General features: G+C 49.7%; 1 protein-coding gene across 1 annotated transcript in view; it reads left to right on the plus strand.

Annotated features, from left to right (window-relative positions):
* The window catches only part of plch2a (phospholipase C, eta 2a), a gene marked incomplete at both ends in the record, with an annotated part of 130,709 nt that overhangs the window by 96,041 nt on the left and 14,668 nt on the right, over positions 1 to 20,000 (plus strand). Inside the window, 8 exons of the mRNA XM_084436228.1 lie at positions 1 to 101; positions 4,780 to 4,950; positions 8,264 to 8,357; positions 8,758 to 8,961; positions 9,723 to 9,843; positions 11,747 to 11,918; positions 15,403 to 15,510; positions 17,822 to 17,977. The exon at positions 1 to 101 is cut by the window's left edge and continues 29 nt beyond it. Of these exons, the coding sequence (XP_084292354.1) occupies positions 1 to 101; positions 4,780 to 4,950; positions 8,264 to 8,357; positions 8,758 to 8,961; positions 9,723 to 9,843; positions 11,747 to 11,918; positions 15,403 to 15,510; positions 17,822 to 17,977 (1,127 nt within the window). The remainder of the gene's footprint in view (positions 102 to 4,779; positions 4,951 to 8,263; positions 8,358 to 8,757; positions 8,962 to 9,722; positions 9,844 to 11,746; positions 11,919 to 15,402; positions 15,511 to 17,821; positions 17,978 to 20,000) is intronic.

Genomic DNA, 20,000 nt, shown 5'->3' on the forward strand with positions numbered 1-20,000 from the left:
ACAAGAACGGCGACGGCAGCCTGAGCATCAGCGAGGTCCTGCAGCTCCTCCACAAGCTCAACGTGAACCTGCCCCGCCAGAAGGTCAAACAGATGTTCAAGGTACGGCGCCGGACGCTTCCGTTGGCCTGGTCCCCGCGCGGTCCGAAGCCTCGCGGCGGCGTGAGGGAAGGAGAGAGGGATGGAGAGAGGGATGGAGTGAGGGAGGAGTGGAAGACGTGACAGAGAGAGGGAAGGAGGGAGGAGGGGGGTGTTATCAGTGACGGCAGGGCTGCTTAGTGGCCTTTTAGCATGGCGTGCGTGCGTGCGTGCGTGCGCGTGCGAGTGAGTGACTGGGAGCCATAATTGTGGATAGAGAGAGGGATGGGGAGGGATGGAGAGAGGGATGGGGGATGGAGAGAGGGAAAGAGAGAGGGAAAGAGAGAGGGATAGAGAGAGGGATAGAGAGAGGGAAGGAGAGAGGGAAGGAGAGAGGGAAGGAGAGAGGGATGGCGAGGGATGGAGAGAGGGAAGGAGAGAGGGATGGACAGAGGGAAGGAGAGAGGGATGGAGAGAGGGAAAGAGAGAGGGATGGAGGGGGGTGTTATCAGTGACGGCAGGGCTGCTTAGTGGCCTTTTAGCATGGCGTGTGTGTGTGTGACTGGGAGCCATAATTGTGGTTAGTCTGTCTGTTTGCTGTAGTTTTATTAGGCATGTCAGGCCCAGACATGAGCATTATACAGCTGTGTAGTATCATACTCAGGCATTTCATGTCTCATGTCACTCAGTAACTTGAGGCAAATAGATACTAGTTGTAGTAATAATAACAATAATAATAGAAATGGATAATACACTAATATAGAATAGTATTAGACTAAATGGTGCTCAGAGAGCAGACCTCCGTGGATGAATCTGGTGGCTCTGTGCGCGTCTCTCTGGGTGTGAGCAGGACATGTCTGGTATCTCTGGTATCTTTAGGTTAAGAGCTTTGTCCGTCCAAAGCCTGTCTCTCTGTGACCTTCCCATGTCCAGATATGGACGTTTCAATTCCCCCTATTGAGATTGAATTTTCACTCCCCAAGTCCAAAGTAGAGAAAAGGAAACCCGCACGCTGTCTAGACTTGCAAAGATGTAATAGGTGAGAGGTCACGTTTAATAGGTGAGAGGTCACGTTTAATAGGTGAGAGGTCACGTTTAATAGGTGAGAGGTCACGTTTAATAGGTGAGAGGTCACGTTTAATAGGTGAGAGGTCACGTTTAATAGGTGAGAGGTCACGTTTAATAGGTGAGAGGTCACGTTTCGGTCATAGACCTTCGTCAGACAAACATGAATGATACAACGAGAAGCCACTCTAAATAGGCTCCAGTTCTAGGGTGTGGTTCTAGGGTGTGGTTCTAGGGTGTGGTTCTAGGGTGTGGCTCCACGTGAGAACTGGAATTTGCTTAACAAGCACTCATCAACTACTCAGTTGATAAGACATTATCAACCAGTCAAATTAGCAACAGGATTAGAGATGAAACACATGACAAATGAACACCAGTACAGAAAAAAGTACAGAGATTGCAAACAATTTTACATTTCAAATACAAATAAGCATATTTATATATTATTTTTATATTTTTATTATTATATTTATATTTATATAATTAGCATAATCCTGCTAACGACAAACAAGCAAACAAACAAACACACGCCACTGAAAACATTACCCCTCCCCCTGCGCTGCCGCTGGGGCAGAGGTAGAAAACAACATACAGCCCCAAAAGAGATTAAGGGACAATATTGTTTATTTTAGCGAGAGATGGAAACTAATTTTCCCACATTGACACAGTCAAGGTACATTGACACAGACAGAGGCACGCTAGCAAACAATAAATAATATTCAGGCTCATTGTGTGCCTTCTGAATACCGTCCTCTCACTTGACGCTGCTCATTGAATCAATTGAACGTGGCGAGTCGGCTTTCCTCCTCTAACAAGGACTAGAACGAGCGTTGGCCTTCAGATTATTGAACATTTCACACCTTGAATGAATGCACGTCTTGTCCTCTTCATATCCTCACAGAGGGTGTTGAAATTACTGTACTGTATAGGAATTCGCTGAAAGGAAGGAACTGTTTTATAATAAATATTTGTTCCTTTTCAACGCTGAGTTGGAACCGTCCTTGAACAGACTTGTGTCGACGCGCCGGAGGCCGTGCTGGGATTAGTTGGGCCCCGTGTTGCAGTCGCACGACCAGAGGCGCTCCGGCTGTGGTGATTGGCTGTCTCCAGCTCAGACCTGTGGTGATTGGCTGTCTCCAGCCCAGACCTGTGGTGATTGGCTGTCTCCAGCCCAGACCTGTGGTGATTGGCTGTCTCCAGCGCAGACCTGTGGTGATTGGCTGTCTCCAGCCCAGACCTGTGGTGATTGGCTGTCTCCAGCCCAGACCTGTGGTGATTGGCTGTCTCCAGCCCAGACCTGTGGTGATTGGCTGTCTCCAGCCCAGATCTGTGGTGATTGGCTGTCTCCAGCGCAGACCTGTGGTGATTGGCCAGGGCGCTAACGCTAACGCTAAGCCTCACGCCTCGCCGAGGGGTCACCCATATGGTGGCGCAGGGGCGCAGATGGCCTCTGGTGTAAAACACGGAAAATACACCACGGACCAATCTGGTGTGTGTGTGTGTGTGTGTGTGCGTGTGTGTGCGTGCGTGTGTGCGTGTGTGTCTGTGTGTGTGTGTTTTTACAAGGTTTGAAACCTGTTGAGCTGGACTTGAGCTGATTCCGGCGTGCGGATTTTAACCAATCACCCGTCGCTATCCGTCAACATCACTAGACCCGCCTCTGATGACGGCTACAGTACATAGATAAAATCTGCATTTATTGTTCTACAGTATACATTATATACGACCTGCTGCACCACATTAGGTGGTGGGTTCAGTATGAAATTGGTTCCAATCGCTGCTTTAGTGATGCAAGAAGAAGAAAACGCTGTGAGAGAGAAAAAAAATAAGTGGGAAAAATATTTCCAGTACATTTAAGCTCTATTCTAAACTTGGCCCCCGGGTTTTTCCTGCCTCTCTCCTCTCCTCTCGTCCCCTCCAGCTCTGAGCCCTGTTAGCAGCCTGTGATACATTCTACCCCACTAGCCAGCCCTTGACTCTTTGACTCACTTAGCCTAGCAGCCAGAAACCAGCCAATTTAAGAGAAATCTCAGAGGCAACCTCCCGAAAACCCCCTTTTTTTTGCTCAGATGACAGTACTGTACACTGAAGAAACCGGTTGCCAGATTCTTATAAAACACGCTCGATGCACATCCTTCCACAAGGCAGTGTCGCAAAGTGTAACATATTGCATCCCAAAGAAGTTTCTCCTCCGGGCGCTGAGAGATTGACGACCCTTCAGAAAGCTCGGCCGGTGGTGGAGAGGGGAGGTACAGTAACTACATGTAGGTTAGCGGCGCCGCGGAGCTAATCGTTTTCCGCTCCGTTGAGCGTTGAAGCCCGAGGTTTATCTCCGATCTATCCCGGGCCGCTCAGGAAGAACCGCTCAATGATTTATCACCAGCGAATGTGCCAGGGAGAGGGACCGGATGAACACGCTGATGAATTAATATCACATTAGCCACACAACCAAAGCAGAGCGCTGGCTTTGGATGCAGGCGTCTTGTCAGGCCAGACTACCCTTGCATAATGCATAGGAGGGAATGACACTAGGTTGATGTTTTCTGTCCATTTTATGAGAACGTTGGCTATCAGGGCGTGTTTTTCGTTCCACGTTCACCTCCATAACCGTAGTACTCTGGACTCCCTGCTTGAAGTCTATTAGCCAGTCAGAACTGTATAGGTATTTGAAACTCCTGATACAGTCAGTGTCCAGTATGAACCACTTTGGTTGTCATTTGTTAGTGTTGTTTGGATGGAAGTTCTCCAAAAACATTGAGTGAGTCATGGTTTTTGTCGATAATTGTCTGTGCTCGTCACTTGTCACACTGGGAAATAAGTGGCAGTGCCACACAGGGCTCATGACCAGTCCCACTTAACAAAGTGTGTGTGTGTGCGTGCGTGCGTGTGTGTCCGTGTCCGTGTCCGAGCAGGAAGCTGGCAGAGTGTAAGAACTGGCAGGATGATGTGTTTGGGTGTGTGTGAATGTGCTGTATGTGTACGATACATAATGTGTGTGTGTGGGGGAGGGAGGGGGGGGGCCGTTCGGGGCCAATCACCCGCCAGTACCCACGTCATCCCCCTCCAGTCAGTAGCTGCCCCTGGTGATGCCTGATGGACCTGTTCATGCAGACAAGACAGCCCCTCCAAACTGAACCAGGGGAATATCTGCTTTGATCCACTACAGCCGTTCAAATCTCTGTTTAAATTATTTATATTATTATTAATATTATTAATATTTAAATTCAGCGTTATGATACTCATGGCTGACATGTTATTATGAAGAAAGTCTGGATTTTTAATGGGCCATGTTATGCCCGTTGAAGCTAACTGCCACCTCGTCTTTATCGATCATGAATGTAGATTAGTCCCTACAGTGTCTTGGATCTCGTCCTTACAATACTGTAGCTCCAATCATGAAGTTGACCAGTCAGTAAAATCAGTTTGTACTTGTGTTTGTGTGTGTGTCTGTATCTGTGTGTGTCTGTATCTGTGTGTGTCTGTATGTATCCGTGTCTCTGTGTGTCTCTGTGTGTCTGTGTGTGTGTCTGTCTGTGTGTGTGTGTGTGTCTGTATGTGTGTCTGTGTGTGTCTCTGTGTGTGTGTGTCTGTCTGTCTGTGTGTGTGTGTGTGTGTGTGTGTGTGTGTGTGTGTCCAGGAGGCAGACACAGATGACCAGCAGGGCACGCTGGACTTTGAGGAGTTCTGCTCCTTCTACAAGATGATGTCCACTCGCAGGGACCTGTACCTGCTCATGCTGACCTACAGCAACCACAAGGACCACCTGGACACCAGCGACCTCGCCCGCTTCCTGGAGCTGGAGCAGAAGGTACCTGGGCGTGTACACACACACACACACACACAGTACGCACACCCGTGCGCACACACACACACACACACATACAGTACACACACCCGCGCACACACACACACACACACATACAGTACACACACCCGCTCGCACACACATACGCATATACTGTACGCACGCGCGCACACACACACGTGCACATTTGCACACACACGTGCGCGGACACACACACACACACATTCACTCGCATGCACGTGTGACCACTGTCTGTCGCATTACCCGAAATTATATTATGTTCTCCAAACAAACTGGAGTGAAGAATCAAAACAAAACAACAACAGTGATAAGGCTGAAGAACCTCCTTCCACAAACACAGGGATTACAACACGATTATTCATGAGTAAATATAAATAAATGAAATGATGAAATTGTATTTCAGATTTTCAGATTTCTGGCAATGCTTCAGTACACATGTAAATTGAGTTTACACACAAACTGAATGCCTACATTTTGCAATGATGGGCCATTTCCTCTCATTAACGACGATAGCAGAACGCCCCCCCCCCCCCCCACCATCTTATTTCCACCGTCCTGTCAGCTGCCATGTGTCAAAAATGTTCTTGCCAACAGATTATGCAAAATGCACAGCCTGTGTTAAATCTCTGGAATTTAAATGCTTTAGTTCACACCGGGGCTCCAGTCCTTGACGAGGTATACTGTTCTTAACAGTTAGAAACAGCATTCTTCACATTATCTCATGTTGGCCATAGATGCTCCACTTCTTATTAAAAGTAATAACTACTTAGAGAGCCCAGAGCTCCGCCCCTGAATGCATTTCGTGGCTCTGTGCACGTCAAAATAATGGGTTCTAAATTGGCCCATGCTGCACCCCTCCACCGAGTTTCATGAAAAGCGGTCTGGTAGTTTTAGAGTCATCCTATTCCATATTCCATCCTATTCTCGTTATCGTTATCTCAGACCAAAATGCCTCTGGACACAATTGGATAGACGGATAACTAATCAGAGTGACAAAACGTGGGTTAGTGCTGTATCAAACGGTACTGTCGTCGTATCAAACCCGCCCCATATTAGATAAACAGTTGTGATTGGCTCAGTTGAATGGGAATGTGACCAGACTGATCTGTGGAGAGAAACAGGATGTGAGGTCACATGATCTCATACAACGCTGGCCACTAGCTGTTGATCATTGCTTGTGATGTCAGAAAGTAAGTCATCCAACCACTGAACCCGGTTATTGAATGCTAATCTAATCAATATCAAATACCTCTGTCTCAGCAAGTCGGAGAAGTTTTGATTGATTGATTTTTATTTTGGGTAAAACTCAATACATACATCAACGATGCAAGTATTGCCCAGAGGATATCACATTAACGTATTAAAAACACTTATTTCCAATGTGGTCCTTGGTCGCATATAACAATACACCGAGTTGTAGTTTTTCTCACTCTCGCCTCACCAAGCGTCCTATAAATGAAAATGGAGTGTCTCATTAGAGACGCAACAGGGTGGCCCGCGCCAGGCAGAAGTTTCATGTATTCACCATTGGGCCTGGAGGAACGATTAATAGCCATGGGGAAATTCAAGACAGGACCCCTACAAAGCTTACCATATTAGCACTACCACTTCAAATTAACCTCTAAGCTTCTCAGGGTAAAGTACAAGCACGGTCTAATGGCTCTGCTTTGAGGAGACGGAAAAAAATGTATCGCCTCATGTTCTTCAAACTGGGATGTCAGCTTTTGTGGCTAGTTTGAGCTTTGCAAACTAAGCGTGGAGTATATGCTTTCAAAAGGGAATCATGGTTATTTTGACGACGCTTGCTGTCGGCCTATATTCCAGAGGGAGGTGTTCTCTCTAATTGTATTACCCGTTCGGTTCTGCTGGGGTGAACTGGATGCGTCCGCCCCGCTCTTTGAGGCAGTTGTGCTAAGTGATGTGCTGTATGCAGTCTGCTGGCATCATTAGCTTCAGTGTCTTATTATCCGTCTACTGCCTCTCAAAACGCGTGTGTGCGTGCATGCGTGTGTGTGTGTGTGTGTGTGTGTGTGTGTGTGTGCGCGCGCGCGCGTGTGTGTACGTGTACTTAACCATTCATCTAGTAAATATTATTTGCTCAGTATGGAATTCCAAACATGCAAAAATTAAATACATAAATAAATGTGACTGTGGCGAAATGCGAATTTATTTATTTATAAATGGGTTATTTCTAGATTTATATTTACATTCATTTATATACAGTATGTATTACCTCATTTATTTATTTCAAGATTTATTTCATAGCCTTATTTATTTATTTATTCACTTGATTTTGCCACATTTGATATTCCATAGCTCAGACCATTCAAAACCAAATATCTCAAAACATATTGAATGTATCCAAAAAAAATGTTGAGGGTGCTCATTTTTAAGGGCCCCACATTTTCCCACTTCCTCTAAGACCCTAAGCCTATCACAGGTCATCGGGTCAGGGGCAAAGCGTCGGTCAGAAAGCAGCGTGATGTCACCCACTGAGCAAAGACACGTCTAAAAGACGTCTTTTAGATGTCTTTTTCGTCTTTTTCGGACGTCCAAAGACATCCAATTAGGAGCCAGAATGATTTTTTTTTTTTACGTTAAGATATTGAACCCGTTTTGCACGTCCACAGACGTCTTAGAGGGTTCCAAGCCAGACGTGTGAATATTGAGGGGTCCAGCAGACGTACAAATGGGGTTCTGGACCGACGGACGTTATTAAGACATGATCTGAACGTCTTCCTGACGTTGTGTGTTTGCTGGGCGAGCTCTCAGCGTTTGAACGTGACCAGGAGAAAGTGTCATCAAAGAGGAAAATATGAATATTTCAGCAGCTGTTTGTGGTCAAAAACACCCCGTCCCCCAGTAAGCCCACCAAGCTACTTAGACTAAGCCCCCCTCTCCCCCGGGGCCAGGCTCTCACACGCTGACCCAGTATGGCCTCAGTACTGGGGATGGGGGGGAGGAGCCCTCGCACTGGGACAGTAGCCCCGCCCCTTTTCTCCCACACCAGACCCCCGCGGTCTGATGATGATTGACATGGATGGGGATCTGATCGACCAATCAGCCGGTTTAAAAGGCCAGCCGTACAGGAGACAATCAGATTCCAGCAGGGGGACGAGGACAGAGCTATCCTGTGAGGAACTCCCCTAAGTGGTTTAGCATCGCTTGATCCGTACCGACATCCTGGAGTTCCTTTTTTTTTTGTCAGGGGGCGGGTGGGGGGTGGGGGGGGTGATTTAATCCTCAAAGAAACAGACTTAACCTTGTGTTGTTGTGTCGTTTTTGTCTTTCACAGATGACCAAGGTGACCAGAGAACATTGTCTTGAGATCGTGAACAAATTTGAGCCGTGCCCTGAGAACCAGAAGCAAGGGGTTCTGGGTATTGATGGTACTGTATGCACATCTTTTGGCCTCATCAGTTACATACTGTATACAGCATTCAAACTGCTTTCTTCACTATTAAAATACTGTTGGCTACTTCCAACTGCTACTGTATTTACACAGTTTTACCTCATATTTCTCTGAAATTCCAGTTCTGACTGGTTATTGATTTATCGGTGATGCTGTAAAACCCTTGTGTTCTCCTTAAGCCACACTCCATCTCGTCTTGGCCTTTGGGGACAGTTTACGGCCGATTTTCAAATGACACACAGTCGCAGTCACACTCGCCACATCCAGGCGTGCGTCAGGGCAGGACCGCTCGACGAAAAGTGACCGATCTGGGATTTCAGCGCGCCTCCGGGCCGCTGAGCCAGAGTACACCAACTCTTCTCTCTCTCTCCTCCCAGGCTTCACCAACTACATGCGCAGCCCCGCGGGGGACATCTTCAACCCGGAGCACAACCAGGTGATCCAGGACATGACCCAGCCACTGTGCAACTACTTCGTGGCCTCGTCCCACAACACCTACCTGACGGGGGACCAGCTCATGTCCCAGTCCAGGGTGGACATGTACTCCTGGGTGCTCCAGGCGGGCTGCCGCTGTGTGGAAGGTCTGACACTCCTGTCTGTCTGTCTGTCTATCTGTCTGTCTATCTATCTATCTATCTGTCTATCTGTCTGTCTGTCTGTCTGTCTGTCTGTCTGTCTGTCTGTCTGTCTGTCTGTCTGTCTGTCTGTCTGTCTGTCTGTCTGTCCATATATATATACACACACACACACATACTCCACACACACACACACACACACACACACACATGCATAATGTAGCTGTGTGTGTGTATATGTGTGTGTGTGTACAAAATCATGAATATAGATATGGCTAGTATGGGCACATACTGTTGGACACAAATACACACTTCATAAAAAGGGAATGATGCAGTATGCAACTTCCATCTCATGGTGCTGTTGTCCTCTCTCTCCCTTTATCTCTCCCTCTCCATCCCCCCCTCTCTCTCTCTCCCTTTATCTCTCCCTCTCCACCCCCCCCCCCCTCTCTCTCTCCCCTTATCTCCCCCTCTCCATCCTACCGTCTCTCTCTCTCCCTTTATCTCTCCCTCTCCACCCCCCCTCTCTCTCTCTCCCTTTATCTCTCCCTCTCCATCCCCCCCTCTCTCTCTCTCCCTTTCGCTCTCTCCCTCCACCCCCTCCTCCATCTCTCTCTCCATCCCTCTCTCTCACTCTCTCCATCTCCCTCTCTCTCCCTCTCTCTCTCTATCCCCCTCTTTCTCTCCCTTTCGCTCTCTCCCCCCACCCCCACCTCCATCTCTGTCTCTCCATCCCCCTCTCTCCATCTCTCTCTCTCTCCCTCCAGTGGACTGTTGGGACGGACAGGATGGTGAGCCCATCGTTCACCACGGCTACACCCTCACCTCCAAGATCCTCTTCAAAGACGTCATCGAGACCATCAACAAGTACGCCTTTGTGAAAAACGCGTAAGTGGACCAAAGCAATCTGAACCGTTTCCTGTGTACAGTACATGCTATGAATCTGAGATTTTATGGCATAGAGGTGCGTTTATGACGGAAGTTTATGCGCCGTTTGCTGTCATTTTACGCAACGATGCACAACTCGAAAGAGTTTCATTCCTTTTAAACATATGGGATGAGAGGGAATGAAGCTTTGGATTCGATTTCCGGCCGGATGGTATTTTAATGCATATTGGACGTCACGAGAGCTATATCCTGTGAACGCTATGCTACCACAGCGTGCCTCCCGGTGTCATAGATGTTAATAGTTCCAGTATATCATCAAGATGCTCCTATCGGGCCTCTCGACTGTAGAGGCAGAGGGTTTCATGCAAAGAGATACCTTCTGGGTGTCTGCCTCATCAAGGTCCAGTTGAATGAGCAAAGTCAGTCATTTGAACGATCCAACGTGGCCTTACTTTTTGTATAGTGTCCAATCTATTCAGACCCCTAGCTTCCTTGTCAACAACTGGCCGTTGTAGGATTTTCTTTTGACAAGAAGAAGATTCTCTTGTTTTCAGCCGAGCGGTTTCCTGGAGGCTGGAACAGATATCTGTCTGAATCCCGCGGAAGTCGCCAGAATGAAATCCCTCACTCAAACTCCGCTTCCCCAAGTCACAGGGATACAGTCGGTGTATAGTAGCGTCTTATCTTCCCTCGTGTGTATCCGCGCAACCTGACACACGTCTATTTCAAGAGCCACCGCATAATCCTCCGAATCTAGCGTTTCAGATTCAGCGGGCGGTCTGAAAGAAAGATGCAGGCAAGTCACGCCATCTCTCCCGGAGCAGGGAGACAAGAGTTCACAGGAGCCACTGTTTCCACCTGACCTAGCGTACTGTACACGCTCGCAGGCAAACACACACACACACACCTCAGCAGAGAGGCGCCGCGGCTGAAGGTGATAATCCTCTCAAAAATGCACACAATCTGGAGGAGGTTGCAAAAAAGAGCTTTTTATAGACTGTCTCACAAGTAACATGAAGCATTGGCAGGATATGGGCTTTTTGCGTGCGTGCGTGCGTGTGTGTGCGAGATTGTGTGTGTGTGAGTGATTTTATACACTACAGTCACCACAGATAATTCCTAAAGCGCGAAGAAGGGAAAAACTGCATAACAACATCAAAAAAATGTTCCGGGATACTTCAAAAAAGCCTTCAGCAGGTGACAAGATTGAAATGGAAATGCCTTTCAGAACAGAGTCTGAAGGCTGATAAGATGCCCGTGGGCCCTTTGTTCAAGAATCGCTGCATGATTTATACGCAGAGATGGGATCTCAGGTCTCTCTTGTAGTCCCAAAGGATATTGACAGCTTTCTATACCTGTACTTAACCCATTCTCCTTCGCCACTGTGTCTTCCTGTGGCCTTTAAGCAGGGTTTTTCCTGTATAGAGGATTTTTTGGCCCCGCCAAGAGATTTTAGCCAGAGCCAAAGGAAAATCACCAGTGTCAAAATGCTAAAAATTGAGAATAAAAATAGCAATTCAAACCTTCTTCAAATGTGTTTGATAGCTTGTTTCAAGTGCAGCCCATCCCTCTTTCCTGCATTGTCCATGGTTTGGACCACTAGTAGTCGAGATAATGAATAGACAGATTATCAGTATCTTAAACATTTTGTCTTCATATCCTTTTTGTGTCATGTCAGGAGATTTCCCGCGATTGTGAAAAGTGAGCTCAGTCAAAACGACAGCAAAGAATATAGGCCTGTATGTGCTGGTAGGCTACTCGGCATAAAACTGAGGTTTCCCCCCAAAACTGTGTGCGCATCAACCCCCCCCCCCCCCCAAAGACCCATTCGAAAACCCCTGGCTTTAAGTTAGCAAAGCAAGTTCTGAAGGCGTAGGGCCGGTCTGCCGTGATGTGTCCCCAGCTACCCGGTGATCCTGTCCATCGAGAACCACTGCAGCGTCCCCCAGCAGAAGAAGATGGCCCAGTACCTGGTGGAGGTCCTGGGGGACAAGCTGGACCTCTCGGACATCCGGGCCGACGAGACCGGCCACCTGCCCTCCCCAGAGATCCTCAAGGGCAAGATCCTGGTCAAGGTGAGCTAGCGAGGACCGCCGGACCGCCGGGGGTTGTCTGGTACCGGGGGGGGCGGTGCACCTCGGTGCGGCGCCGTTTCATCAGATCCAACACCTTCATCCGTGTTGAAAGGTTTAAGAGTAAATCCTTTTTTCGTCTGGGGGAGCTTTATTCTTCTTCTTCTTCTTTAACCTTTATTGCCCCAGAGGGGAATTTGTTTGGCACACGTCAAGCATACAGAAAACATAAAAATGTACGCCCGTCACCAACACCACAATGTCACCAACCACCATCATCGTCATCACCATCCTCACCAATATATTTTCTGGTTCAGAGACCCTGAGCTCTGTAGGGGTGGGGGGGGGGGGGGGCACGGGGGGGGGGGGGCGGGGGTCACTGAGCTTTTCCGATGTGGTCGTGCGACGGTGAGGGAATGCGGAAAGTGAGTTCCTGGTTTCAGACATTTCCCATGATTCCAGAGCGGAAGGCGCCACGTACTAATATTCAGTATTATGGATAACTGGGTTCACACCGGGCAGCTACAGTACATCCTGGACAGTAGCAGGGGTCAGGGGGCACACCCTGGTACAGTGTGTTTACAGTAGCCTCAGCACAGCCCCTAAACGTTTCCCACTATTTTCCCTATAGGCCACTAGTTTGCTTAGAGAAGCCATTCTCAACCAGCGGTCCGCAGAGCGCCATCCAGTGGGCCGCGGAGGTAGTGGTAGCCTACTGCCAAATGGTTAGAAAAAAACTAAAATAAAAGTTTGGTCATTTACAAAGCTAGTTATTTTTATACAGTATGTAAATGTACTCGAGAATTCACATATAAATAAAACATTTCAAGTTAAAATACATAATTTCAATGACCAGTTACGTTTGAATATCACTACGCCAATCTCATCCGAATGTGTTCAGCTAACGTAGCTTGCTAGCGAACGTTCCCTCGGATGCAAACATTCCCTCAGATGAGAAAAGTGACAGACCACCAGTTTTTTTTCTCTCACATATTTGGGAAGGTGGTCCTCAGAATTGTTTTAACAATCAAAAGTGGGCCTTAAGTTACAACCCGAGAACCCCTAGCTCAGATAGCCTTATTTTCTGGTGCTTCAACTCAGGCACCATTGGAAATGAGACTGTCTCAATGGGCCCCCTGGCTTAATAAAGGTCAAATACAAACGGTTGAAGAACACTGCTCCCAGAGCCCTTACCAAGCGAAATCAATACACCTCCCAGCTTTGCCATCTGTTAGTCACAGCTGCAGCAGTGTAGATCCGAGGCAATGATTGTTTACACTTTTAGTACTACTTAGAGACGACGTCTATAAAACCGAGCCAGCCGCCCTCTCTGTTAACAGCTGATTGGACGGGAAGTATTGAGGTTAATGAGGGTTTATTGACACCAGGTGCTTCGGAGAGGGCGCTGTGGCGCGCCGGTTTCAAGTGCCAGCTGTCAGCCCGAGCGCCGTCTCACTCCGCTTGCGATGGCGCCCCGCTTGTTTTGTTTTTTTCCCAGCGAGGGTGTCTCCGCGTCGGCAAACGCACGCGAGCTTCGCCTCCCAGAATCCCCTGCGGTGTCGAGCGTTCCGCAGTGTCCCGGCGTCGGTTGTATCCCCCACTCCCGGCGTTCAGGACGGCGTTCAGCGGCACTAAACACAGCCCCCCATCCTCTCCCCCCACCGCCACATCGATCCGGATCAGTCTCGGCATCTCGGGGCGGTGGGTTGTAGCGGCGTCGGCCAATCGGCAGTGGCGGCCCGCGTCGCGGCCCTCGAGCCTGACACGGTGATTGAAGATGATTGGCGAACACGGACGTAAGCTCCTCTCGTTAATCCCCGGGAAGATCTACGGTCCTCTCGGCAGACGGAGAGACATCCTTTACCGCCGGCATCGATCCACCGCCGTTCTTTCGTTCTTATCCATCCATATGTCATCGTTACGTCTTCTCAAGTCACACCCCCCTGCCCTCCCCCCCTAAAGCTTTTTTGAGACGTCTTCTCACCTGTCGATGAGGGTATTTGTTAGCGAAGCCTATCTCTGTCGCTCCATCACTCTGTCACTGGGTCACATGGTTGGGAGGAGGAGGAGGGGGGCGGGGGGGGGGGGGGGTTGTAGTACCACGAGTCCCTGGGGCATGTTGTATCATGCCATCAGCAGGCAAGTCCTCACACTTCAGCAGCCTCAGCGGAATGTGTCCCTGGTGAACAAGAGCACTGCTAGAAGTCAGAGGACGCGCTACCGTGGAACCAAACGGTCCTTGAAGTTGACGAATCCTGACGCTGTATCTATGGTTCATATAGGATTACCTTCACAGCTAGTGTAGCCTAGAAGCGGACGGACGCGTTATTGTTGAGCTGGTATCTGTATTACTGTGGCATACAGAGAAAAGAAAGTCATGAAACATCAATCCAGGGACATAATGTATGACCCTGTTACACTCTCTCCTTCCACACTGTGAAGGTTAGGATTAGGTATTAACAGTTAATTGACTATCAATTAATTTCGGATAAGAATTCACTCAAGTAAATTTGATTTGCTTTCTTGATTGATTGCTTGTCAATGGAATGCACCTTTTTAAAAAATAAATCAATTATTATCAGCGGAACTTGCGTGAAATGTAATCATGATTTAAGGTCTGACTGCACATGAGGGCGCCACGACATGTGGTGAAGGCTAATTGGGATGCTGGGAAATCTCAACAACACAGTGGAAAAAGACACAAAAATGAAGCGAGCAAAGCACAGTCCAGCGCGGGACGTTCTTATCAATTAACCGACTTTGTTAAGGTTAAAAGTTATCGATTAATTAAATTCCTTGAAATTTGCAACCTTAGTTAGGATCCAAGGGTGCTCAGCTGATCCAAAAACTGGAATACCAAGGACTTTTTTTGATACTCGCTCATTCTATATTCTATTCTATTCTATTCTGTTCTGTTCTATTCTATTCTATTCTATTCTATTCTATTCTATTCTGTTCTGTTCTGTTCTGTTCTGTTCTGTTCTGTTCTGTTCTACACTCCTACTCTCCCACTCTCCCTTCTTATGGTGCGTTCGTTTGTGGTCGGAGGTGGCAAGTCGCAAGTGGCAAAATACCTACCTCCGACCTGTGTGCATTCGAGCTATATACCATTATATCACAGTTACCTAGTTATATCTATATACCATTATATCACAGTAACCTAGTTATATCTATATACCATTATATCACAGTTACCTAGTTATATCTATATACCATTATATCACAGTTACCTAGTTATATCTAGTGCATTCGAGCAACTGGGGGCTGAGAAACATATCCGAATTTGCGACGAGGAAGTGCGAGTTCATGCGGCGTTTTATTTAATCATTCCTAGTAGCAAGTCGCAATTTGCCACCTCCCAGTTATAAGCGAACGCACCATTATTCCTGACATGTTCCGGTATATTCTGGTACTCTAGTATATTCTGGTATATATTCTGTACTTGTCTCCGACCCGTCGGTGAAGCTGATGTATCTCTCTCTCTCAGGGGAAGAAGCTCCCCTCCAACATCGACGAGGACGTGGAGGAGGGGGACGTGTCCGACGAGGACAGCGCCGACGAGATGGAGGACGACTGTAAAATCCTCAACGGGGACGTATGTATTCATCCATCTTCTCTCTCACTCCGGGGCCCTTCTCCTCACTCCGGGCCCTTCTCTCTCACTCCGGGCCCTTCTCCTCACTCCGGGGCCCTTCTCCTCACTCCGGGGCCCTTCTCCTCACTCCGGGGCCCTTCTCCTGACTCCGGGCCCTTCTCTCTCACTCCGGGCCCTTCTCCTCACTCCCCGGGCCCTTCTCCTCTCACTCCGGGCCCTTCTCCTCACTCCGGGCCCTTCTCCTCACTCCGGGGCCCTTCTCCTCACACTCCGGGCCCTTCTCCTCACTCCGGGCCCTTCTCCTCACTCCGGGCCCTTCTCCTCACTCCCCGGGCCCTTCTCCTCACTCCCCGGGCCCTTCTCCTCACTCCGGGCCCTTCTCCTCACTCCGGGCCCTTCTCCTCACTCCCGGCCCTTCTCCTCACTCCGGGGCCCTTCTCCTCACTCCCGGCCCTTCTCCTCACTCCGGGCCCTTCTCCTCACTCCGGGCCCTTCTCCTCACTCCCCGGGCCCTTCTCCTCACTCCCCGGGCCCTTCTCCTCACTCCCCGGGCCCTTCTCCTCACTCCCGGCCCTTCTCCTCACTCCGGGCCCTTCTCCTCACTCCGGGCCCTTCTCTCTCACTCCGGGGCCCTTCTCCTCACTCCCGGCCCTTCTCCTCACTCCGGGCCCTTCTCCTCACTCCGGGCCCTTCTCCTCACATGCACTCGGCTCTGCTCTGTATATGATGCTGTCTGGTCGGGCGGAGACAAACCGGTTCCTGGCTAATGGGGGGGCCGGTGTGTGTGTGTGTGTGTGTGTGTGTGGTGTGTGTGTGTGTGTGTGTGGTGTGTGTGTGGTGTGTGTGTGTGTGTGTCGGTAAGAGGCTATTTGATTTGATTGACACCTCAATTATAAATCAGCCTGTGTCCGTCTGGGCTGCTGTCTCTGTCACTGCCGTTGTGAACTCCTGTTCCCTCCCTTTACCTCTCATCAATCTTCTCTCCCTCCCTCCCTCTCTCTCTCTCTATCCCTCTCTCCCTCCCTCTCTCTCTCTCCCTCTCTCTCTATCCCTCTCTCTCCCTCTCTCTCTATCCCTCTCTCTCCCTCTCTCTCTCTGTCCCTCTCTCTCCCTCTCTCTCTCTGTCCCTCTCTCTCCCTCTCTCTCTCTGTCCCTCTCTCTCCCTCTCTCTCTCTGTCCCTCTCTCTCCCTCTCTCTCTCTGTCCCTCTCTCTCCCTCTCTCTCTCTGTCCCTCTCTCTCCCTCTCTCTCCCTCTCTCTCCCTCTCTCTCTCTCCCTCTCTCTCTCTCTATCCCTCTATCCCTCCCTCTCCCTCCCTCTCTCCCTCTCTCTCTCTCTCTCTCTCTGTCCCTCTCTCTCTCCCTCTCTCTGTCCCTCTCTCCCTCTCTCTGGCCCTCTCTCTCCCTCTCTCTCTCTCTCTGTCCCTCTCTCTCCCTCTCTCTCTCTCTCTCTCTCCCCCTCTCTCTCCCTCCCTCGCCCCCTCTCCCCCCCCTCTCTCTCTCTCTCTCTCTCTCTCTCTCTCTCTCTCTCTCTCTCTCTCTCTCTCTCCCTCTCTCACTTTTTCTCTCCCTGTCTCTGTCTCTCAATGTCTCTTGCTTATTCCAAAGTGGAAGGTACCGTATTACATGTTATTCCGTCTTGCATCATGTTTGCTGTTCAGTCCATAACATTCATTCACCGGTCAAACGGACAGTTACTCAACACCCACCACAAACCACAAATAAATGATGTCACTGGGGGGGGTAGCTTTTCTATCCCCAGGTATTAATACAATCAGTGACATCCGTCTTCACAAACTGAGGCCTTATTCATCCAGCATGGTTTTGCATGCGGAGTGTAGAACAGAGACATCCAAGTTGTTTTTTTGTGTGGGTAAACTGCTCCATCTAGTGGTCAGAGAACAAAATTGAAAGGTAATGTCGGGCCATGGTTCCATCAAACTAACTCCGGCCTTGCAAACATGGCATGATTATTACCCAATTGGCACACAGACACATCTTTCTACATGGTCTCTCTACTGCATTAGTGACAGATGGACATTGCATGACCTTTCACCTTCTTGATCCTGTCGGCCAGGACAAAAGGAGAGGGCGTTTATGTTTTTTTGTTTTTTTTTGCCAAGGTTATGTTCATTTTCAGCTTGACATTTGGTCGGGCCCTTTCTGTCACGCCGTGTCCTAATTGAACTGGTCTCTCTTATTTTTCTCTCTCCCTACCCTCCAATCTACCTCTCTCTCTCTCTCGTCTCTGTCATCTGTTTGCCCCCCCCCCCCTCTCCCTGTGTCTAACTTCCTGTCTCTCTCGCGCCCCAGACCTCAGTCAACAGGAAGCAGGCGGAGAACGTGGCCAAGAAGAAGCTGGACAACCTGATGAAGGAGTCCAAGATCCGAGACCGGGAGGACCCCGACAACTTCACCATCGCCGCCATGCCCCCCTCGGGGACGCCGTCCGAGGGCGCGCCCCTCAAGGTAACACGCAGCGCCAAGTCCGCCGGTCGCTATCGGGCAGCGCGGCGAGATTTTAAGACTTTTCCCCGGGTTCCAAGAGGCCGGGGAGTCCGCGGTTGCTCTGTGTGTTCGCTGGGGAAAAAGTGTGCTTGTTGCAGCAGTGTTATTAGCATGGTAATTGGACAAAGCTCCTAGCTAGGCTCCTCATCTCTCTCTCTCTCTCTCTCTCTCTCTCTCTCTCCCCCTCTCTCTCTCTATCCCTCACTCCCTCTCTCCCCTCTCTCTCTCTCTCCCTCTCTCTCTCTCCCTCTCTCTCTCCCTCTCTCTCTCTCTCTCTCTCTAATCAAATAAACACACTCCTGGCGGAGGCCGGCGCCGATTGCGAAAGCGTCGTTCCTTCCCTAGAGTGCGCTGGAGTGTGTCAGAGCTCGTACCCAGACATGCTAATGAAGTTTCACGCTGCTTCCTCCATCTCCACCCTGCACGCTCTCTCACTCACACACACACACACGTACACACACACACACACACACAACGCACGCACACACACACGTACACACACACACGTACACACACACACACAACGCACGCACGCACACACACGTGTTATCAATTTCACTACAAAGAAGATTAGCAGACAAATTAGCTGCGTTAATGAGCCGCCGCGTAGCTCGGGAGGTAGAGCTTCCGGCGGGGGGATCGCAGGGTCATCGGTTCGATCCCCGCTCCCGGAGCGTGCCGACGTGTCCGAAGCAAGACACTGAACCCCAAAAACGCTCACGTGCGGCATCGTGGCGCAGTACCTAGTACTGTCCCCTCACAGCAGGAAGGTCTCTGGGAGAGTTTGCATGTTCTCCCCGTGTTCTCAAGGGTTTCCTGCCAAGAACCCAATATGAAAAACATGCAGAAGAACAGATGCTCTTCAGTCCGGTCCCTGACCAGGACCTGGACTGAGCACTTGGACCTGGTCCCCGGGGGCCGTGAGCGATGGCGGCCCACTGCTCCTGGCTCCCCTGGAGGAGCACGGCCTCGATGGGAGAAATGCAGGGAACAATTTCCACCGGCGCCCCCTGAAGACGTGTGTGTGTGTGTGTGTCACATGTGTTGTGATCACGTGTGGCCAATAAAGACCCTCAAGGTCCAGAATTATAAGGGTGATTTTGTGAAGAAAATAAACCCATGTGGTCAGTCTGTCTGTGGTTCTCAGTCCACTCCAGTGTGCAGGACGTCACGGGCCGGCTTGACTCTCCGAGTTTGATGTGATTGAGGTGTTTTCTGAGGGAAATGACCCGGGGACAGGGAGAGCTGATTGGTGTGTCTCATGGGGACAGGGAGAGCTGATTGGTGTGTCTCATGGGGACAGGGAGAGCTGATTGGTGTGTCTCATGGGGACAGGGAGAGCTGATTGGTGTGTCTCATGGGGACAGGGAGAGCTGATTGATGTCTCATGGGGACAGGGAGAGCTGATTGATGTCTCATGGGGACAGGGAGAGCTGATTGATGTCTCATGGGGACAGGGAGAGCTGATTGATGTCTCATGGGGACAGGGAGAGCTGATTGATGTGTCTCATGGGGACAGGGAGAGCTGATTGATGTGTCTCATGGGGACAGGGAGAGCTGATTGGTGCGTCTCATGGGGACAGGGAGAGCTGATTGGTGTGTCTCATGGGGACAGGGAGAGCTGATTGATGTGTCTCATGGGGACAGGGAGAGCTGATTGATGTGTCTCATGGGGACAGGGAGAGCTGATTGGTGTGTCTCATGGGGACAGGGAGAGCTGATTGGTGTGTCTCATGGGGACAGGGAGAGCTGATTGATGTGTCTCATGGGGACAGGGAGAGCTGATTGATGTGTCTCATGGGGACAGGGAGAGCTGATTGGTGTGTCTCATGGGGACAGGGAGAGCTGATTGGTGTGTCTCATGGGGACAGGGAGAGCTGATTGGTGTCTCATGGGGACAGGGAGAGCTGATTGGTGTCTCATGGGGACAGGGAGAGCTGATTGATGTGTCTCATGGGGACAGGGAGAGCTGATTGATGTGTCT

The sequence above is a fragment of the Borostomias antarcticus genome (assembly GCF_949987555.1).
Source record: "Borostomias antarcticus genome assembly, chromosome: 3".
Lineage (NCBI taxonomy): Eukaryota > Metazoa > Chordata > Actinopteri > Stomiiformes > Stomiidae > Borostomias > Borostomias antarcticus.